Source organism: Meles meles, chromosome 13 (genome assembly GCF_922984935.1).
Source record: "Meles meles chromosome 13, mMelMel3.1 paternal haplotype, whole genome shotgun sequence".
Lineage (NCBI taxonomy): Eukaryota > Metazoa > Chordata > Mammalia > Carnivora > Mustelidae > Meles > Meles meles.
Genome location: NC_060078.1, coordinates 55,649,617 through 55,663,986, shown reverse-complemented (window position 1 = coordinate 55,663,986; position 14,370 = coordinate 55,649,617). Strand labels below are relative to the sequence as shown.

General features: G+C 40.1%; 1 protein-coding gene across 1 annotated transcript in view; it reads left to right on the top strand.

Moving 5' to 3' along the window:
• Positions 1-247: 247 nt before the first annotated feature.
• The window catches only part of LOC123955063, a 44,347-nt gene continuing 30,224 nt past the window's right edge, over positions 248-14,370 (top strand). The window contains exon 1 of the mRNA XM_046026599.1: positions 248-683. Within this exon, the coding sequence (XP_045882555.1) occupies positions 655-683 (29 nt within the window). The 5' untranslated portion in view covers positions 248-654. The remainder of the gene's footprint in view (positions 684-14,370) is intronic.

The following is a 14,370-nucleotide window of genomic DNA, read 5'->3' as shown; positions in this document are numbered from 1 at the left end:
TCCCCAAGGGAATCACTGACGGGTAGGGTAGGACTACAAGTCCCAGCGGCCTCTGCGGGTCTGTGTCTGGGTCCAGGGGGCCGCCGCCAGTTTAGTCCACAGAGCGGGCTCGAACGAGACAAGATATTGGGGTGTCTAACAGGGAAAGGTCAGGGGGCTTTAACAGGCACTATGACATTCACCTGGATGGACAGTGCACTCTTGCTATTTATGAACAGCTAAGGCAGGACACACCATTAACCGCGGACTCTCAAAGGTCACCAACCGCCCCGCAAGATTCCTCACCACAGCGCCCGCAGCCCGCCGCTGGCTTAGCGCTCCCTGCTCTGGGACTGACGTCAAGGCTGTCCAGGAGCATGCGCGGTGCGGCCCCCTCGGCTAGCTGGGTCCCTGGCGAGCGCAGAGCGTGCGCCTTCGGGAATCTTCGGTGCGCTACGTCTGCTCACCCCGTACCTGCGCTTCTGACTAGAATTGAGGCATCGGAGCCCTGTCACTCCCGCTCTGGCCTGGGTCTCTAGCGCCTGCGGGAGCGCCAGCTGTGATTACCTGCGGCCCGGGTGTGTGCTCTAGGGGCCGCACCTCCTGGGGGTTTGATCTGGAAGAGAGCTGAGAGCGCGGTGTCCTGGCGCGTGAAAGCCCCGCACCTCTCGCGTCATGGTGAAGAAGAACAGTATCCCCAACGGGTGAGTACCCGGCCGCGAGCTCCCCACCCGGCGCGGGCCCGCGGCGACAACCGGAGTGGCTGGCGTCCCGGGGGACACGCTCGCGGGCCCGCTGTCCGCGGTCCCGGTGCGCCCTGTGGTCTCCGGCTGGCGTGCAGGGCGGGCGGCGGGGAAGGTGGCGCTCCGGCGCCCGCGCGACCCGCCTCCTGGACCGCGCGGGGAAAAGAGGGTTTCTTTGATTTTAGGTGCTTTGAGGGTGGCATCCCAAGGGGTGCCCTAAAGATGCCAGGAGTCCTTTTTCTTTCCGGCGGTTAGTGTGAGTGTAACCAATTCAGTACTTTTAAAAGCCTCAAATTAGGGGCGCTTGGGTGGCTCAGTCGGTTAAGCGTCTGCCTTCAGCTCGGGTCATGATCCCAGCGTCAGCGGGGAGTCTGCTTCCCCCCCTGTCTCCCCTGCTGCTCCTCCTGCTTGTGCTCGCTCACCGTCCCTCTGACAAATAAATTAATAAAATCGTTTTAAAGCCTTAAATTAGGGCACGCAGGACATGCTCACTCGGGTCCTGTCGTCTTTGCTTCGTAAACGAAACAGCTGACGTATATTTTCTTTTCCCAGTGAGTCACCCAGAGTTAAAATAACGAGTTCAGTGAAAATGTTCCGTGTTTTGAAACTTGGCCCGGGAAACTCGTGGGGCTGTTAGGAGACTTGCTAGTAAGGAAAGCAGCATGCGGTGTGATGGAAAGGCTTTCATTCATTCAGACCTTCTGCACGATTTGTAGCCGCTCTCAGCGCCAGGCGTTGTGCTTGGAACTTAGAAGGTGGTTAAAACTTCTAACAGCCTTGTATATTTGGGAAAGGGGAGATGTGGAAGTGAAGAAAACTGCTGCGAAATAATGTTCCAGGATATGTTGGTACGTTGTGGCATATGTAGAAATAGAACTGGGAAGTTCTGCTCACTTTCTCATGGGAGATAATCGCATACAGCTAAATGTTTCCGAGCCTGGAAAATTGTCATTCTGAGTAAAATCCTTGCTGGATTTTCCAGCTTGAATTTCTACTGCTCTTCTGCTATGGGAATTTAGGAACAATGATGGTGAAAGAAGGAAAAAGTCAAGTAATACTTCATTCAATAGCAAGATTATAGGCCAAGTAGAATATGAGGGGCGCCTGGGTGGCTCAGTGGGTTAGCCTCTGCCTTCAGCTCAGGTCATGATCTCAGGGTCTCTGGGATCGAGCCCCGTATCGGGCTCTCTGCTTGGCAGGGAGCCTGCTTCCTCCCCTCTCTGGCTGCTGCTCTGCCTACTTGTAATCTCTCTCTCTCTCTCAATCTGTGAAAGAGAAAAAAAAAATTAAAAAAAAAAAAAGAATATGAGTGCACGTGCAAATAATATGTAATCTGTGCTGTTCTTAAATTCACGTAATTTCTGGAAGTATTATACAGGGATACTGTTTTTGTTTTTTAAGATTTATTATTTTAGGAAGGGGTTGAGGGGAGAGGCAGAAGGAGAGGGAGGAGAACATCTCAAGCTAACCCTCCCTCCTCTAAGCTTCGAAGCCTGATGGAGGAGGGCTCCATTTCAGGACCCTGAGATCATGACCTTTGTGAAAATCAAGAGTGGGAAGCTTAATAGACTTAACCACTCAGGCGCCCCAACAGGGGTACTGTTTTTAAAAATACATATAGCATGTATTTACTGATATACTATTATAACTACACTTCCATATGTGTTGTGAAGTATGTAGGCCCAAATAATGAACAGGCTAAAGTGAGGTGGTGTAGGATTTGAGATCGAATACTCCACAGTTTGTAGTTTAGAGGGGTAAAACAAAAAATCAACCCTAATTTTTTTTTTAAGATTTTATTTATTTGTTCGGCAGAGAGAGAGAGAGATCACAAGTAGGCAGAGAGGTAGGCAGAGAGAGAGGGGGAAGCAGGCTGCCCGCTGAACAGAGAGCCCCATGTGGGGCTCGACCCCAGGACCCTGAGATCATGACCTGAGCGGAAGGCAGAGGCTTAACCACTGAGCCACGCAGGTGCCCCAAAATATTTTCAAGTTTAAAGGAAAATAGTATCACTTCAGCAGATACCTCATTCAGACTGGTCTCCAAATCTCACTTGCCAAAGTATTTTGCTTCAGTTTTTGTTTGTTTGTTTTGTTTTGTTTTTTTAAGTTGCTGTCATTTAAAGGTCTGGAGCTTTCACATGAAAATCTAGATTTCTTCAAAAATCAGATTTAAGAAACCAGATCTGTACATGACAATAGTAAGTGTTTTGCAGCTGCCTTCTCTACGAAAAGTAGGCCTCTCCAGTTTCCCATCCCCTTTTAGCCTCTGCAGCACTGAGACTTACTGTTGATTGACTTTATCATTTTATCGTTTCTTTATTTGGGACATATTTTACTGAGGTATATCAACCGGCCTGGCGTTTGAATTTGTAAGTCCAGCTGTAGATGGTAATTGGAAGGAAGGAACTTAGTTTATTATATTACTTGTTTCCAGAATAAAATGTTATTTTCAGTGCTGCCAGGCAGTGCTGTGAACTGTTTTGTCAAAAAGCATGGTTACCTTCCATAAAGGTACTTTATTCCTTGTCTAGCCACACTGCTTGGTTCATTATTTACTCACACCAGTATCTAAAATTTCCTTGCCTTTTGTCTTTCTCTGCTTTTGCTTTCTGCTCTAGTTCAGTTTAGTCATTTGCTTTTTCAACTCATACATCTAAAGATAATCAAGTTCTAGTACTGAAAATCACAAAACCGGATTATCGTCATGACAATGTATCATATTCCATAATAGAACTCAGCCATTCTTTTCCGTTTCCACCCACAGCTACTATTCTAACTTTTATCACTTTTAAGCCTTCTATCCCCTCTTTGACCTTGTACTTTCAGCAGCTGGTTTTGTATTTTCGGAGGAAATAGACTCTCAAGTGAATTTGTAGCAGTGACCACCAGGCAAACTTAACTTCATGAGCAGATATCCTTTTCTTCCATCTCAGCTAAAGAGGTGTGCTTTTTACTATCCACAACTGATCCTATATGTATGCTAGATTCCATCCATTTTGTCTCCCTCGGGCTGTGCTTCATCATTTAACCTTTTCTTTTATCTTTAGTATGCTTTTTCTCACCTCCCTGCATCAGCTTCATTTCCCTTATTCAACAACAAAAGAACAGGAAGAAAATGTCTCCACTTGGATTATCCTCTGATTTCTGCTCTTTCCTCTCCCATACTACCAAATTTGTGGAAATAGTTACCTCCCACTCCCCACATCTCTTACCTCTTCCACCTGCAGTGTTCTAGCTTCCATCACTTATCTGCCACTAAGGACTTTCTTTGATAAACCCAGAAGATAAGTATCTTCTTAGATACTTAGATAGTATCTTCTTAGACCCCTTAAATGCGCTTGGTTCTTTAGACCATTGCCCAGTCTTGAACTTCCCTTCTTTGGTTTCTCTAACATCAGATTCTACTTTTCTTTTCCCATCTCCTAGAGCATTTTGAATTTTCTATACTTGTTCCTCTGGGATCTCACTCTAATCCCTTTTTTCTAAGATTTTTTTCGTCATTTTCTTCTCTTTGGCGTATGGACATGTTAAGTTCATCTTAAGAAAAGCAAAAAATAAAACAAAAAACTAAACATTAACTGTTGCTTTCTAGGGTTTTGTCCTTTATCTTGTTCTATTTTTATTTTGTTCACTTTAGGAGTCTTGTAGCCTCAACTACCATCTGCAGGATAATGAATTCCAAATCTGTTCTTAGCCCACACTCCTTACCTGAGCTCCAGACTGACTATGGATATCTTTACCCCAGTTTCCAAAACTCTGAATATGCAGAGCTTAAAACCAGTTTTGCCTCACAAAACTTATTCTCTTTATTTCCTGTTTTTTGAATGAAGCCAATATTCAGTTACCCAAGTTAAAACTAGAACAATTCTGAAATTCCATTTTTTTTTAACATCCCACACACAGTCAACAGGTTATCTGATTCTGTCTCCTAAACAGCTGCTCTTTGGAACCTACTTTTTTCCTCCTTGTTCTGCTTTAGCAGCCATCATCTCTTGACAGTAGCCTCTTAATTGATGTCTTTGCCTCCAAGTTGTCCCCTTCTGGTTCATTTTTAAAGTTAAATTAATTTTAAAAATTTAAATTGAAGTATAGTAGACACAATATTACATTAGTTTCAGTTATACAACATAGTGATTCAACAAGTCTATACATTATGCCATGCTTACCACAAGTATAGCTACCATCTGTCACCATATAACACTATTATAGTACCACTGACTTTTCCCTATGCTGTACCTTTTATCTCCATGACTTATTCATTCCATAACTGGAAACTTGTATCTCCCATTCCTCTTAGCCCATTTTGCCCATCCATTCATCCCCCTCCCCTCTGGCAACCATCACTTTGTTCTCTGTATTTATGGGTCTGTTTCTGCTTTTTGTTTGTTTATTCATTTGTTCTATTTTTTAGATTCCATGTATACCATATATGGTATTTGGCTTTCTCTGTCTGACTTATTTCACTTAGCATAATATCCTCTACATTTATCCATGTTGTTGAAAATGACAAGATCTCATCCTTTTTTATGACTGAGTAATATCCACTGTATACATACCAGATACATATGTATAATCACATGTTTTTATTATAGAAGTACAGTTGACACGCAATGCTACATTAATTTTTAGTATACAATGTAGTGATTGGACAAGTCTGTACATTTTTTTTAATTCTTTTTTTTAATTTTATTTATTTATTTGACAAAGATAGAGATCACAAGTAGGCAGAGAGGCAGGCAGAGGGAGAGGGGGAAGCAGGCTCCCCGCTGAGCAGAGAGCCCGATGGGCTCAATTCCAGACCCCGAGACCGTAACCTGAGCCGAAGGCAGAGGCTTAACCCACTGAGCCACCCAGGTGCCCCGAGTCTGTACATTATTATACCACATCTTTTTTAACCATTTGTCTATTGATGGACACTTGGATTTCTTCCATAACTTGGTTATTGTATTAGTGTTGCAATAAACATGGGAAACATGGGGTGCATATATCTTTTTGAATTAGTGTTTTTGTTTTCTTTGGGTAAATAACCAGTAGTAGAATTACTGGATCATATGGTATTTCTATTTTTAATTTTTTGAGGAATCTCCATATTCTTTTCTACAATGGCTGTTCCACTTTTCATTTCTACCAATAGTGCACAAGGGCTCCCTTTTCTCCATATTCTCATCAACACTTGCTCTTTCTTGTCTTATTGATTCTAGACAGGTGTAGGGTAGTCTCTTGTTAATTCATTCTTTATACTATCACCAAACTGTCATAGTAAAATGCAGGCCTGATTCCCCGTTTTCATTTCCTCCATCTGGTAAAATCTGAGCTCTTTACATGGCATATATGAACTGTTTTCTCTCTTCATAAGCTTCATTTTTTTTAAACTACTCTCCAGAATGCACGTTATGCTAAAACCATACTTAACTGCTCACTGTATCCTGGGTCTAGCATGTGGCGTCATGCCTGCATGCCTTTTCATGTGCCATTCCTTCCTGGAATGCCACCCCTTTTTCCCCATAAAGTTTCTACTTAAGCTTTCTTTGTGATGCTGTCCCTAATTCTGTTCCGTGGTACTTTATGGTAATTGTCTCTTTGCACCAGACTAAACATTGAGGGCTAACACTGAATTTCTCCATTCATTAGTACTTCATAAGTTTGCTAAGTGAATAAATGAATAGCAGTGAACACAGTATCTTCAGGTAACAGTGGATAGTTTGGCTGATGATCAGGTATTAACTGTGGGAAAGACCTCAGAGACAGTGTGGTCCGCTTCTTCATTTATCAGGTATAGAAACTGAGAACCAGCAAGGACCAAAGCACCTGTTCCTCAGGCATAGCATATTCATGGATGCCTTCATATCTTGTTTTTGTTCTTCCCTCTGCTTAGAATGGAATGTTCTACCTGACCATGTACTACTTGTCTGTGGATCTTGTTTTTTCAGGCTTGTCCCTGGACTACCACCTTCAGAATTACCAGGAATGCTTATTTAAAATGCAAATTCCTGACCTCCATCACAGAAATTAGTCTCTACTTCCCCCCCATACTCTTCCTCTGTATAACAAGCACATACACACACACACACACACACACACAGAGTGTGTGTGTGTGAGAAAGAGAGAAAGAGAACAAAAATATTCATTCTAAGATGAGAAAGCAACTGTGTTAGTATACTGCCAAATCACAAGCTTTCAATGAATCTTTTATTTTCATCTTTGTTACTTAAAAAATAAAAGCAAACGGGCCCCAAAGTATATAGAAATCAGAACAAAAACTAATTGAAGTTCACATTTGCTGTTGCTCATTCCCTAGCAAGACCTCTCTCCTAAAAAGTGCTCTTGAAGTTCAGTTTTTCAGTGAGATTGTTCCACATGTTTGCAGAAACATGAAGAGGGTGATGATTTTCAAAGGCATCCTTCTACATTTAGTGGTTGAAGATGAGAACACTTGAAGGCTTAAGAAGAAAATGAGGCCCAACTAATTGCTGACATATTTCCATGAGATTGGAAGTACCCTAATGGGTAGTTGATCTCCCTGACTTAAAGACATAGTGGCACTATACAGAGGCTGCTGCTGATTATCACAGAAAAGTGAGTATTAGGTTAGCTGACTGGAAAGGGGAAATAAATACTGTAACTGGTAACTGAAAATTTTCCATGCCAAAACTACTTTTAACTAGGGGCACCTGGGTGGCTCAGTGGGTTAAGCCTCTGCCTTCAGCTCAGGTCGTGATCTCAGGGTTCTGGGATCGAGCCCCGCATTGGGCTCTCTGCTCAGCGAGGAGCCTGCTTCCCCCTCTCTCTCTGCCTGCCTCTCTGCCTACTTATGATCTCTCTCTGTCAAATAAATAAATTCTTTAAAAAAAAACCTACTTTTAACTACTTTTAATTCTAGTAGGTCCCACCTTTGGAAATTCTGATTAGCAGGCATAGAAAACAAGACATCTAATATTTCTATAAAGAATTTTTGAAATTTTTATGTATATCTGCAGTAGAGATCCATTCTTTAGAGGGAAAAAACCCAATCAAGTACTTATTTAAGAATTTACATTTAAGTGGGTTTGTCCTCTATCTAGGCAAGAGTTTTAGCTCCTTTACTTGCTCACTAAGGTACCAATTTTATTGTCTGTTTGGGTTTAAGAAAAAGTAATGATTACTTACCATGTGCTTAATGCTGTGGGTTTGGTTCTTTTTTATCTGTGGTGTACACATAAAGCCTCTAGCTTATATAGATCTGTTATCAGCAAATGACATAAAACACCAGCACACCAGATTCTTATAAGACCATAGAATCCAGAATTGTCCTTTCTTCACTTCTTAAAAGCTTGACTTTAAAGAAGTTGACCAGCAGATCATTTCAAGGCTCTGTAGTCCATCCATTTCTTCCAGTGGATCAAGCTGAACCACTTGGGATTTAGGTGCCCAGACTATACTCCCTTAATTCATTGAACAGTTATTTTCACTGACTCACGTCCAGTCATGTGAATGATTTATTTTAGGACTCAGTAATAGAAAATGTTTCCTTTTCACTGTTGTCTGATTCTTTTTGGTATTTTATAAATATGTAATGAATGTATAAATTATTTCTCTTCATTTGTTTTTTGTTTTTTTTTTTTTAAAGCTGAGAGGTGAATGTGAAATTTAGTTAACATCAAATCTGGCTTTTATGGGCGCCTAGGTGGCTCAGTGGGTTAAAGCCTCTGCCTTCAGCTCAGGTCATGATCCCAGGGTCCTGGGATCCAGCCCCACATCGGGCTCTCTGCTCTGCGGGGAGCCTGCTTTCTCCTCTCTGCCTGCCTCTCTGCCTGCTTGTGATCTCTGTCTGTCAAATAAATAAATAAAATCTTTAAAAAAAAATAAAAAAGAAAAAGAAAAGAAAAAAAATCTGGCTTTTATGATCTGTATGTTTTGATGTTTACATGTTCTTGATTTTCTACTTATATTTTATTCTTTTTTATTCTTTTTTTTAGATTTTATTTATTTATTTGATAGAGAAAAAGAGAGATCACAAGTAGGCAGAGCAGCAGGCAGAGAGAGAGAGGGAAACAGGCTCCCTGCTGAACAGAGAGCCCGACGGAGGGCTCGATTCCAGGACCCTGAGATCATGACCTGAGCTAAAGGCAGAGGCTTAACCCACTGAGCCACCCAGGCGCCCCAGTACATTTTTTTAAAAATTCTTTGTGAAGTAAGTGTATCTACAGAAAGTTAAATATTTGGCACTTCAGTTCTTCATAAGATACAAATTACTGCAGCATTAAACAAAAGTTTTGGTAATTAGATTATAGAGTGGGGTGAGAAGTAAAATGAAATCCTGTATTTGAAATGGCTTAGAATGAACTTTTTAAAAGGAAATTAAGATCTGATGCCTCTGTCTGATTATTCACTTGTTACCTGAATTATTGCATTAGCTGATGAGTTAATTTTCAGCTTTCTTGGGAGCTTTAAAAGAATATTTCTCACATAGTTGTATTCTGAGAATATTTGGGCATGTTCTACCATTTGGAATTATTAGTAATGAACTATTTTCAGGCCTAATGTTTTCAGTTGTCAAGACATAATATACATCGAACCTAGAGAGAGAAAGAGAGAGAGAACACAGGCAGACAGAGTGGCAGGCAGAGGCAGAGGGAGAAGCAGGCTCCCTGCCCAGCAAGGAACCTGATGTGGGACTCGATCCCAGGACACCAGGATCATGACCTGAGTCGAAGGCAGCCGCTTAACCAACTGAGCCACCCAGGCATCCCTGGAACCTAGTTTTGATGGAACCTGTCATCAAGCAATATTGAAAAAATTAGTCCCTTACAAACAAAACATTTCATATAGGTTTAGAGAAGGGAGAGGTGACTACAGGCTTTAGTGATTGGAGATTTCTTATAGGGTTGAGTTAGGGCTTGAAGTGAGACTTGGATTTAGATCAGTAGTTCTTTGCCAGGGGTGATTTTGGCCCTTCAAGAAATATTTGGTTATTTGGAGTTACATTTGGTTATCACAACTTGGGGTTGAGGGTGCTACTGGCATTTAGTGGATAAGGCCAGACATACTGCTAAGCATCCTGTCATGCACAAGACAGCTCCCCACAAGAAAGAATTATTCAGCCCCTAACTGAGTTAGCGCTCAGTTGAGAAACCATGATTAGATGGTCAAAGAGCCTAAGGACAGGCACAAACACAGGAAGAGGAATGAACTTCTGTATTTGTGGGATTCTGAGGAAATCTGCTGGACTGAGACACAATTTCCAGGTGGTGATAGGTTAAGATTTAATATACAGGTTAAGGCTGTCTAAAATACAGATTTGAAATTTATCCTGTAATGATGGTATTTACGAAAGATTCTATAACAGTGACATTTAGGAAGGGATAAATGGGGGAGAATCTGAGGGCAAAGGGACACATTATCGAAGACTGTTGCAGTTACCCAGTGTTGAAGTAGTAGGTGAAGAGCACTGTGGTAGGACTAAAAGGAAGACCTAGATTTACAGTTGTTTCAACAGCTAAGGTTAACAATGGGATTTGAGGGTTTAAGGAAAGGAAGGGGACCTCAGTGACTTTTCTTTTGATCTCAAGCTACTTTCCAGTGCTCTAATCACTGAATTTCATGATCCATCCCTCTTTAATACATCAGCAGTGTCATTGCAGCTGCTATCCCTGTTCTGTGACTGACCATCTCTTTCTCTACCTACTCCTTTATCCAGTGAGTAGAAAACTTGCAAAACATTTTAACTAAGAAGGTGGTACAGACTAAAAATGTACAGGGTTTCAAGAGGGACTCAGAACTTGGCAAGTAAAGTTTTAATGTTAAGACTGATTTTCTGGGGGTGCCTCTGCCTTCAGCTCGGGTCATGATCCCGGGGTCCTGGGATTGAGCCCCACATCAGGCTCTCTGCTCAGCGGGGAGCCTGCTTCCCCCTCTCTCTCTGCCTGCCTCTCTGCCTACTTGTGATCTCTATCTGTCAAATAAATAAATAAAATCTTAAAAAAGAAAGAAAACACTGGTTTTCTGCCCTTGAAAACATCCATTCCTACCACTGACCCAGTGTTTGTTAGATGGAAAATTGATCTCTTTATACACTAAATTACCAGTGATTTGGGTAAAATATTTGAGGAAAGAAATCTTAGTAGTTCTTACTGTCTTTTATTCATTTATTTTCAAAGATACTATTATTTGAGAGAGAATGAACGAGAGAGAACAGAGCACAAGCCTGGGGAGGGGCAGAAGGAGAGGGAGGAACACACTCTGAGCAAGGAACCTTGTCACAGGATCATGACCTGAACTCAAAGGCAGACGCCTAATTGACTGAGCCACCCAGGAGCCTCTTGTCCTTTTTTAAAAGTATAGCTACTTGGGGACCACCTGGGTAATTCCACTCTTGATTTCAGCTCAGGTCATGATCTCAGGGTCCTAAGATACAGCCCTGCCTCAAGGCTCCACGCTCAGTGGGAGTCTGCTTAAGATTCTCTCTCCCTCTCCCCTTTGCCCTCCCCGCCCTGTACGCACACATACTCTCTCTCAAATAAGTAAATCTAAAACAAAAGTATATCTGTTTATGTAGGATAGAACAGTTAAGGAGATTTTTTGTTTTTATGTTACAGCTTGGAAGTTGGACACCATTGAAATGGGAGTACTTTGGATTCTGTTTTATCTTTTTCAACTAGTGAGGTGTATAACTTTGAATAAATAATTTTGTAATAATTAACTTTAGTTTCCTTTTCTGTAGAGTGGGAAAAATATGTGCTTATTTAAGCATAGGTATATGATGAGATCTAGCAAAGTAGGTAAAAATTTATTCAAAAATATGTATCCTTTATATGTGTGTGTGTATATACACACTGTTTATGAATGCAAATTACCACCAAATTTCATTTTCATAGGGGTATGTAATAAGATTATGGTGTGGGGAATTTTTTAGAAAATAGAATCAAGGTGCCCTAGGAGACTCAAAAGTGTTTGCCCTCAGCTCAGGTCATGATATCAGGGTACTGCAATTGAGCCCCACACTGGGCTCCCTGCTTATCAAGGAATCTGCTTCTCCCTCTCCCTCTGCCCCTCCCACCTGAACATACACTCTCTCTCTGTTTCAAATAAATAAATAAAATCTTTAAAAAATAAAAATAAAAATAGAATCAAGCTCAGAGTCCTAAGAAAATAGCACAGAAATCATGAAGAAACTCTAAAAAGCTTAAATTTCCACCATGGGGTAGAGGCTTCATCTTTTTTAGTTCCTGCTCATTGCCTATAGAGTACACTGTTCTCTTTAAAAAGCTCAAAGCCCAAGTGTAAAATTCACCCCCCTTTTGCCTTTGGCTCCTAACCAAAAAGTTACCTATACTATCCTGCCTCTTTTGCTCCAAATACAGAATGTGCCTTAAAGGAGAAGCAACAAGACTTAGCTTCAAATCTTGACTTTACCAGTGGTACACTGGGATACTAAGCAACTCCAACTCTTGGCCTCATTTTTTTCATTTCTCAATTGGTCATAAATAATACATACACCTCTATGTCTATCATATAGAGTCATATGAGACACAAAAGAGATAATGAAAATTTCTGAAAAAATTCAAAGTCTGAGAATGTAAAATGTTATTACTGCTACCTTATAATTATCACCAGAATGTGGTTAAGCTCTGGTTCCAGAAAGGCTAATCAGTATTAGTAAAATTACTTCATTTATTTGTACTTTCATTTACTTTTCTACAACCTTCTGTTTAATTTCTCCTAGAATCACTGTATTTATTTATTATTTATTTAGTGTGTACAGATATTATTTCAGTTAGGCAAGATATTGTTACCTGTCATTTTCAGTGGGGTTTATGGCTCAGGGAAGTATTTGTTCATATGTTTTTATGGCCCCATCCTAATATTTTATTAGCATAGAGTTTATTGAACATACACTATATACCTACTACCATACCAAGTGCTTTGCGAGGGTAAGACTTACCAGAAGAAATTTAGAGACTAAGACATAATAAGGGCTTGCTGAACTCTATGGTTCAATGAGTTAATAGAAATGGCAGTTCAGAGAAGAAAGAACTCAAAGGAGATTTTTTTTAGGGCAGAGTATAACTAATTATATTTTTTATTGTGCCATCATTTGTTTCCTGTTTTTATTTTTAAAAATTTAAGAACTTCAGAAAAGTAAATATTTTGTAACCTTTGCCCTAGAATCTAATTTGCCACATTTGCTTGATCTTCATATGTGAACGTATGCACTTATCCCACTTTCTTTTAACCACTTGATTTAGTTGCAGAGGCCATAACAGTATACTCCCCAATACTTCAACATGTATCTCCTAAAGACAAGATAATTTCCTTTTTAACTACATATAATCATCAAACTTTGGAAATTATACATTGACACAATATTCTTATAATCCATATCCAGGTTTCCCAATATAATTATGATGGAGTTTGGTTTTGATCCCAGAAAGTTCATGTGTATATTTAGTTGTCTCTGTAGTCTCCATCTACAATAGTTTTTTTTTTTTTTGGTCTTTCATTACTTTGTCATTTATTCAGAGTCTAGACCAGTGTTTGGTAAAATATGACCCATGGGCTGACCCAACTGTTTCTATAAATAAAGTTTTTTTTGAAAAATAGCTATACTCCTGATGTACATACTGTGTATAGCTTCTTTTGCACTGCAGCGGCAGAGTTCTGTAGTTGCAGCAGAAACTGTGTGGCCCACAAGCCTAAAATGTTTACTATCTGACCTTAGAAGTTTGTTGATCCCTAATCTAGGCAGTTTGTTATGTATGACCCTCTTTATGAGTTTGCTGATCATTTCCTTAATTATATTCAGGTTAAACTTCTTTTGTTTTGTTTTGTTTTGTTTTTGGCAACGACGCTACTTTGGTATTGTTATATAGCCTTCTCAGTATACATCAGGAGGTACATGAGGTCAATTTGTCCCATTCTTTGTGATTTTAAGTCGTGAGGGTGTTTTGTAATAAAGGATGACCTTATGAAAGAAATGATGTTTTAAACTAATCCGCAAGGATAGGGTAGTATTTGAATAGGTGGAGAGATTTTTCTAGTAGACATTGTCTGTAGCCTTCTTCTGTTCCTGCTTTTATTAATCCTAAATTAGTATTTTCATCCATTCACATGGCTGGCATGATTGATAGCTCAACAACTTACTGATCTCTTGGTAGCAGTCAGAACATTATAGGTTTTCTCCATATAGTCTCTACCTTTTTTTTCTTTGTTTAATTTTGCAGTGGTAATTGGCTTTTATCTTACATTGTGGCCAAGAATTCTGTAAGCAAGTTTTTTTTGGATTTGTGTAGAGTACTCTAAAGATTTCTGTCTTCTCTTGGAGTGTAATAAAATTTTATCTGTCTGAAAACCAGAACCCCAAAAGTATTGCATTCCAGAAGCAAATCTTGGGAATGTATATAGATTCACTTACTTTTCTTTTTTTTTAAAAAAGTGGCTGAATAGATAATTTAAATGAAGTACTAGTTTATTTAGATACCGTCATTTATGTCATTATGGAAGCATTAGTTGTGGAAATAAACGGCTTGAAAAAAGTGCACGTTATAGTAATATATATAATAATGTTGGCAATAGTAGCAGATGGTCCGATATTGCTTCCATATGGTTCCTTTGTATTGTTAGTACAAAACGTACGGCTTCCAGCTGGATATCAAAACAAAGATGAACAT